Source organism: Daphnia pulicaria, chromosome 7 (genome assembly GCF_021234035.1).
Source record: "Daphnia pulicaria isolate SC F1-1A chromosome 7, SC_F0-13Bv2, whole genome shotgun sequence".
Taxonomy (NCBI): Eukaryota; Metazoa; Arthropoda; class Branchiopoda; order Diplostraca; family Daphniidae; genus Daphnia; species Daphnia pulicaria.
Genome location: NC_060919.1, coordinates 7,731,582 through 7,739,837, shown reverse-complemented (window position 1 = coordinate 7,739,837; position 8,256 = coordinate 7,731,582). Strand labels below are relative to the sequence as shown.

Sequence of the window (8,256 nt, the reverse complement as noted above, 5' to 3'; positions counted from 1 at the left end):
GATGTTTCCATCTGCTGCAAGATATAAATAAAATTAAGATAACCGCTATTTTTGGGAATCTTTTTCTTGTTTTTTTTTCTTCTCTTTTCTTTTCCAAAATCTCTTTCTTTTCTTGGACGTTAGAGGGAGAAAGAGAAAAAAGTAATGATTTTTGGATATGGCAATGCTGGTGAGGGGTAATTGAGGGGAAATAAACGGAAAACTTATAATTCGTGTTTTCATATTCAATTTCATTACTATAAATGAAACTTTAAAAATGTGATCTTATTACCAAACATAGAGCTCATGCACCTCTTTTTCAGAACTTTCCTATAATATTACGTAATTACCGAATAGCAGGCCTCCAAAGTGAACCCATTCCCTACTAGGACACTCGGCCGTACGGATACTTACGCAACGTAATAAAAACCGCATATCGCGTTGTTGAAAAATTCCCCCCAAAACCACATAAAACCCCACCCTAAAATTAACCATAGAAAAAAATTTTATTGTATTCCACCGAGAATTTTATTAATAGGAGCGTTTTGAAAAACGCGTTTTCCATACTGGTCCTCTCAGCCGTACGGATATTTTTGGTACCCACTGTAAGTCCTAATACTGATTTAATAACAACTCTTCTTTTTTTCTTGGCTGTCGGCTGTTTGTGAATTTGTAAATAAGAGGAAATTGATCGTATTTTCCCTTGGTCTCGTAGCTTTCCGGAGGAGGGGGGAGGGCTAGTGTGCCGTGAGACTAAGGAAGAAGCAACCATAGGCTGAATTCTTTGTCATAGAGTCCAACAGAGCCGTCCCTAGCTCTCTACACTGCACTGTTGTAAAAAATAGTGGCCTGATCTACACTGCACAAATAACTCCGCCCACCATTCTCTTTTGTGTATTATTCTGCATGGTTTCGAGCTTTAAATTGTAATTTGTAGTGGCCGCAGTGGCGATTAAATTTTACGTCACCCGTATGATTTACACGCTGAAAGTAACAACCTAAAAAGACAAAAGGGTTCGCATTATCTATAAAAAATTTACTAGCTATAAGCTTACATTGATTTTGATTTAGCTTGCTTCAAATAAAAGACAAATTAAAAGATAACGAAATTACTAAATATGTGAGATCATGGGTTATTTTTAAATTCGACTTCTAACCAACACGTGTACGGCTGTTATAAGGGAAGTCCGGGATCGTGCGGTTAAATTATTTGGTTCATTGTTTTCCACTTTTTTTTTGAGTGACGTCTTAATGCAGTTGAACAATTTTAGTTTAACAACTTCGCATGAAATCGCACCAAATGATTTGATTGAAAAGTGTGAGGGGTCATTGAGTGGGGCGAACTTTGTTGTATTACAGTCCCTTAAAAATGAAATTCCATTTCACATTTCCGCTTTTAATAGCGTTTTTGTTGATGTATCAATGTTATTGATAAAACAATCTATACCGGAAATGTGTGGGTGTGTTTTTGATGTGTGGGCAGGAGGAGAATAAAAAGGCAGAGGAAAATAAAGTCACTCGAAGAGAATCGAAGCATTTTTCAATAATAATAAACTGCGTGCCACACCTCAGTATTACACATAGACACACAGTAGTAGTCTATAATTTTAATTCTTCACTTAAATACAACAAAATTATTACCCTTTCCTTTTAATTATAATTTCTCACTTTATCTTCACAAGCTATTCTGATTAGCACAAACAGTTAATTAACATTAAGATAACAGTAATTTGTGTGGAAAGAAAAGGGAAGGCAATCACAATCAAAGAAACAGCAAACGCCTATCTCTCAAACGGAAATCCTTGCGTCATTTCATATGATACAATCAGATTTCGGATACGAAGATGGCGGCCATAATATTTTCTACAACTGTTCAACAATAGACATAAATTTAAGGCAGCAGTTGGAAAGTATGGGTATGTGTGTGTGCATGTAAAATTTAGAGTGGCCAGCTTCTGTCCATAATTGGCATCTAAGCCACAAGAGAAAGAGACGATTTTATTTAATTTTGCTACCCAGCTAATTTCATCCAATCGGACCCAAGTGTTTAGTCATGTGTGTGGAAGGACCGATCCATGGAAACAGGAATCACCTGTTGAAAATATTGTGGTAGTTGTTTAGCAACGCTTCAACAACCAGGTTTTGTTGCATCATGTCCAACGCCAGGTTGTTGGAGACGGTTGCAGCCCACATCAGAGTCGGTCCAAAAACAATGGCTAAATTGGAGATGTGCATCCGGTTGTACTCGCGGTATACCGTGATTTTGAGCAAATGCTGCAACAGATACTGCAACGTGTCATAGTTCTCTGTCGGCAATGACTCGGCGATGTCTACGTTCATAAAAATTGAATTAGTTTATTTTAAAAACAACTTTAATCAAATTGACGTACCTCGATATCGACGTATTCGTTCCGGATTGGGTCCCTGATAATTGGTGGCCTGAAGGGCTTTCTCAAAAAGTGGGCAAGGAATAAGCGGCTCTTTAAGTTCACGAAAAAAGAGCTTCAGGCAACCTGTTAATACATGAACGTCGTCTTCGATTTCCAAAATGGCCCAATTGTACTGATCCACCTATTTCCAACAAGAAAATTGTTATCCTCCATTCTTCCACAAGACCGTGAAAATGATAATTTACCTGACAACGAATCTTTTGAATTTGCGAGAGATTGCCGCTGGCTCGATAGATTCCATCCGCTTTCATGTTCTCCTGTTTGCTCTCAATCAGCTGGATCACTTGCTGTACAAATTTGGGCACCGTCGACCCGTCGAAGTTGCATAGGGCGGACAAATGGCAACCAAAAACAGGCTCATCCTTCCAAATGCCTTTCTTGACGAGTAAATCGACAGTTGGGCGGCGGACGAAGAATTTCCGCAGCTTGTCTCTCAAGTTATCTTGTCTTTCCCGGCTGGATCCTGGTGCAACCGCAGTCAAATCCTCCGTACTGCCAAGGAAAGGAACTTTTGTGGATTTGGTCCGTCCCAATTTGTTTTTCCTGCTGCCTTGCTTCATCAGACTGCTGCTATTGCTGAAGCTCACTGGTGAGTCGGGCGAAGGAGGACTTAAATATTGTGTTAGCGAATCGTTGCATTTGTGCCTCGATTCCACCGGTGAGAAACTCTTTTCCAACAACAATTTCTTGGGTTTCGAACCAATCAAAGGCGACGAATGCGGTGAAGGGTAGTGATTGGTAGTTTCTACTATGTCAGAATCGTCGGTTGAAAAGTGTCACATGAGAAACTCGATAAATATGTTGCTACCTTTTGTCCCACAAGGCAATTGCTGAATGGCTCGTTTAATCTCATTAAACCATACAACAGCGTTGGTTTCATCCTCGTCTTGCAACAAGAGCTGGACGCCGAGGAGCGTCCACACTTGGAAAACTCCTTTGCGACTGGATTTGACGGCCGCCCACTCGATCGTCGCCCCGTTCAAATCCACGCATAATTCCGGCTTGTTGGTTCCTGTGGACGATCCAGCGGCTGTGTTAGACGTTTTCGCCCTACATTAGCGCGTTAATGGAAATTGAATTCGAATAATAATGGCACAATCTAATATATTACGAGGATTCTTTGAAGAGAAAAAGGAACAAATCCGTCAGGACCACCCAAGAGGAAGTCCAATTTTTACGGATTTTCTTGCCGTTATCAGTCAGTTTGGTTTTGTGTAGGAAACCCTGTTGCAGAACTCGCTAATATATAAATGAAAAAATAAGTCAAATGATTCACATTTAATTTTCAAAATATCAGCTAAAACAAGCAAGTGTCATGATTAGTGGCAAATCAAAGCCGATTGGTGAATTGGAGCGCAAATCCCAAATTTAAGTGCAATCAGTTGTGGTAAATTATTTGTTGGAAAAGCCAAAAAAAAGCAAATTTTTGTTTTATTGACTGCAGAACTTAACATTATCGTGGAGGGTCTGGATCCAAACGCAATTTCTCTCTATTCGCCCCTCCCCCAAACACACAGAACCCAAAATATTAAAAAAATGGCAGTTCAACAACAAAAAATTAAAGCGAAAAAGGAAGAGAAAAGACAAGGAGAAACTTACGATATCAAGATTTTTCAGGTAATCACTTACGATGCTACCCCCTTGCAAATTAGGCCATTGTGGCTGAATATTGCGAGGTAGTGATGCCGTCTTGGACGGGGCTAAGAACGTTACACGACTGGTCTCTCCACTTACATTCTCGACTGCAATGTTATCGAGACATCCACTTATTCATTCCAATTAAAGAGAAAGAAAAAAGTAAAATAGAAAGGTATGACGTTAATGAATACAAGTCGTTTGTTCGTTTCATTTTACCTGAAGTTAGTCAAGACCATTGATTGAGTTTTGCTGTTGCGATCGGCTTTCGACGTTCTTTGACGGACCATATCCCATTTGGATGTAGACACGGGGGCGACTGTCATTTGTTCATTCATTTTGGGACTGAATTCTCTCCCTTTAGGATAATAAACGCCTTGCTGAATACCCTGCTGTTTCTTCAATTGATTGATTAACGGGAGAAGAAAGGACGAGTGCAATAAAAATTCACAATCAATCATTCAAATGTAAAGAATTATTCAATTACCGGTTCACTCTCTGTTGACGTCAAAGCGGGAACGGATGTGACTTGAGGAAGGGACCACAGAGAATCGCTGCTATCATCTTCGTAGAAAAAGACGCGGCCCTCGTTGTCTAGTGATGTATACCACTGCAAATGATCCATTAAAATTGGTGAAAAAAGAAAACAAACGAGATTAATTATAGAATTACATTTAGAAAACTCGTTTCTTTTAAATTATGCGCGGAACAGAAAAGAGCCAAATTATTTTGTGGTTGTGGGTCAAATGCATCGATTGTTTTTCAGGACACCTGAGCTAGATCGTTGGGATGAGATAGTCGATTTCGCAGAACAAGTGCGTCGTTCCAGGAAAACGCCTCAGAGGCATTGGCGCATGTGAGGACACGCTGCGGCTCCAGCGTCTGCGATTGGCTGTTGTGCAACAGGATGCGGGCAACGAAATTCTTTTCTTCTGTTACTTCTCCTTCGTTTCTTTCGAATGAAAGGAAAACACTTGACTGGCTGAGCCATTGGCAACGGGAACGACGCTGCCTTGTCGTCAAGACGGCGGGCCAAGAATGTCGCTGATGCTGCCTAGATCTAGCGTCCTCTACTAACGGCGACGCCGCATCATCTCCATCACAAAGTTCCGAATATAGCTGAGGGCGTCTATCCGTGCTGGGCGTCGGTGGCTGGAGGCAGAAATCAATCTCGAAACATTGGGAGAAATGAATCCAAGTATGTCGAGCAAATTTCAAATCTTCTTCAACCACTTGGTTGAAGCAGCTGTCGGTAGCTTCAGAAATGCGTGGCAGATTCGGCTGACGGACAATAAGTCTTTTTCTCGTCTGCACCACCACTTCTGGCTGAACAATGACCAATTTCTCTTCGATTTCTCGACTTAAATCGGCAGCGCCAGTTGATTCAGAAGCGACTTGATCACGGCCAGGCGAAACGTGACGTGGAGAGTCCTCGATCGAGAAGATGCTGCATTCACCCTTTGGAAGGGTTAAATTACTTGCTGTACTCAACTGGTTTGTCAGTAAATTCAAACGTTGATCCTGTTCTTCGGTTGGGGCATTGGAATCGCGGAAACATGGGCAAAGTGACCGTATCCAGGTTCTACTCATGTCATCGTCAACCCCGATGGATTGAATGATTTTACTTTTGATCAAATCTTTTACTCGTACCGAATGAGAAACAGTATCTTCACTGGCCGTTTGGTAACGGATGGAGCGCAGCCATTGAAGGACGGGCGCGTCGGCTCTTTTACACAGGCAAACTCCTCGGTGAGTGTCCATTCACCAAGAGAGTGAATCAAGACTAACGAAACTTTTAAACGCTGCAATGAAGCTTCGACAAAAATTCAAACGAATTCTTTTTTTATCGGTAAACCACAAAAATCCTAAACTTCCTTTTAAGGATAAGAAAAACCGACCTAAACCGGAATTCCTTTTGTGATAAGTTCATCCTGGCAAAATGTTTGTGTGGTCTGGTGATGTTGGGCTGCAAATTGGGTTCCATTGTCACCAGGAAACCCGTGAGATAAACTTATAGAAAACCAAACGGAAAATATACCTTTGCTTCAGTATGGCTGTTGGTGTAGAAGACTTCGTCCGTGGACGGATCTACAGATCCAATCCATCCACGAGCAAAGCTCAATAAAGTTGGTTTTGTCTTGGGCCTCCTTGATCGCCTCCGACACGAGACGTGATTGATCGTGAATGATCACCGTCATTTAATTTCGCTTCTCAATACAAAAGAAACAAAAAAAAACAAAAAGAAAACGTTATCCACCCAAAAAAAGAGAAAACGTACAAAAAAAATAGCAAAAAAGAAAGGACAAATTTGGTTTATTTATAGATGAGATCCAGAAATAATTCAAGAAGAAAAAAAAACTCACTCGTGTGATGAGACTGGTTCCTATTCTGCTGGGTGGTTTCAACTCTTGGTCCGATTCTAGAAATTAAAATAAAAAGGTTGCCTAGTTGTATGATACACATATTCAGACCAATTTTTAATCAGTTATCGTCTTGGGCGTTGGCGCGGACCAGGAGAGTCAGGTGGAGGTTTCGTAAGACAACCCGTGTTGTGTTGTTGTGATTCATTTGCGATCTCGAATGATCGCTATGGAAAGTAAAAATACAACAATATAATTTTTTTTTAATAATTCCCAAATGAATTGAAATGTTACCTGAGGGAATGAAGTTGAGCGAGTCCTTGCAACTCAAAATGTCCTCACAGGACGAGGCGTAATTGGCTTCCAGTTCGCTACCCCACAAGTTCGACTCGGATCCACGCAACATCTTGACGCTTTCAAACTGATGGCGTCGTCGATGGAAATCTCGAGATCAAAACTAGAACCCATTTTCTCTTGAGAACCTTTATCTTGTCCGTCCTTACAAATATATATATATAAAGAAATGAACGTATTGAACTGGTGGTTAAACAAAGAGCCGTTAATAAAGTACCTCCTTCTCATTAAAAAGCGGATTGTTAAAACTGACGTTGATGCCGGAGAATCGGATATTGGCAGATGAAAATTGAGGAAGCCGACAAGCATAAAACAGCTTTTAAAACTAGCCAGGGTCATTATGAATTTAATCGTGTGCCATTCGAATTGACGAATGCACCAGCAAAATTTAAGCGTTTAATGAATAATTTATTACAACCAGTTATTCACAAGTGTGCACTAGTTTACTTGGACGACATAATTATTTATTCTCGAACAATTGACGATCACATTTAACACATTAAATGCGTACTAAATCTATTAAGGGAGGGAGGATTGAAAATAAAGCTATGGAAATGTTTATTTTAAAAAAACGCAGTAATAAAGTATTTGGGACATATTATATCAGAAGAAGGATTGAAACCCGATCCGAAGTTAATGGAAGCCATTAGAAATTATCCGACACCACAGAATAAGAAACAAGTAAAAAGTTTTTTGGGATTATCAGGATATTATAATAAATTTATATGGGATTACGCGAATAAAGCGAGAGCACTTACGATATTAACGAGACAGAAAGAAGAATTTAGATGGTGCCCCGAAGAAAAAAATACGTTTCAATTTTTGAAACATGTTTGTTAGAAAATCCGATTTTATGATTCCCAGATTTCAACCTCGAGTTTTTTGTCCAAACGGACGCATCGGGATTTGCCGTAGGATCAGTTCTAGCACAAAGAAAAATAGTGAACGGAGAAAAAGTAGAATATGCCCGGATATGCACAGGAAAAATTGGCATGCGAAAGATATGATGGCGTATGCAATTTATCATGCGTTGAAAATATTTTATCATTATTTGTACGGTACGAAATTTACGGTAGAAACCGATCACGAAGGATTAAAAGGATTTCCGAAAATAACAGAGAATATGTCGCGAAAAGCTATTACATGGGCCTTGTTCACCAACGAATTCGATTTTAAAGCAGTCTTTAGGCCTGGTGTAGCTAATCAGAACGCTGTTGGGCTAAGCAGAATGCCTGAGACAAAAGAGGTAGTCACAACGTCTGGCCATACACAAAGTCTAAAAGCTTTGACTACTGAAATGTTTTTACAGGAACAGGGAAAAGACAAATTTTGTAAAGAAGCGTTAGAAAAATATTGAACAACAACGACAAAATCAGTTCATGGAAGAATATTTTCTAGCAGTAGGCGACACAAGGGAAAACACGAAAAAACGTAAGATTTGCGAAGAAGACGAATATAAGAGCGACATCAACGAAGAC

General features: G+C 40.0%; 1 protein-coding gene across 4 annotated transcripts; it reads right to left on the bottom strand.

Annotated features, from left to right (window-relative positions):
- Nucleotides 1-1,308: 1,308 nt before the first annotated feature.
- LOC124348362 (rho GTPase-activating protein 12-like) lies at nt 1,309-5,855 on the bottom strand. 4 transcript variants are annotated; one of them, XM_046798554.1, is made up of 9 exons: nt 4,836-5,855; nt 4,552-4,674; nt 4,284-4,462; nt 4,029-4,194; nt 3,541-3,668; nt 3,238-3,479; nt 2,615-3,177; nt 2,370-2,550; nt 1,309-2,309 (listed from the first exon to the last, which is right to left on the bottom strand). In XM_046798554.1, exons 1-9 carry the CDS (start codon nt 5,823-5,825, stop codon nt 2,068-2,070), a joined length of 2,814 nt encoding a protein of 937 aa, XP_046654510.1. In that variant the 5' UTR covers nt 5,826-5,855; the 3' UTR covers nt 1,309-2,067. The 4 variants fall into 4 exon arrangements, with proteins under 4 accessions (XP_046654510.1, XP_046654511.1, XP_046654513.1 ...); XM_046798555.1 differs by having other exon boundaries at nt 2,615-3,174; XM_046798557.1 differs by having other exon boundaries at nt 4,059-4,194.
- Between the last annotated feature and the right edge of the window lie 2,401 nt (nt 5,856-8,256).

Coding starts and splice junctions, on each gene's coding strand:
- LOC124348362 (XM_046798554.1), bottom strand. CDS start 5,825: ATGGACACTCACCGAGGAGTTTGCCTGTGTAAAAGAGCCGACGCGCCC. Junction 2,551..2,614: donor TTCAAAAGATTCGTTGTCAG/GTAAATTATCAT, acceptor TGTTGGAAATAG/GTGGATCAGTACAATTGGGC. Junction 2,310..2,369: donor ACGAATACGTCGATATCGAG/GTACGTCAATTT, acceptor TTATGAACGTAG/ACATCGCCGAGTCATTGCCG.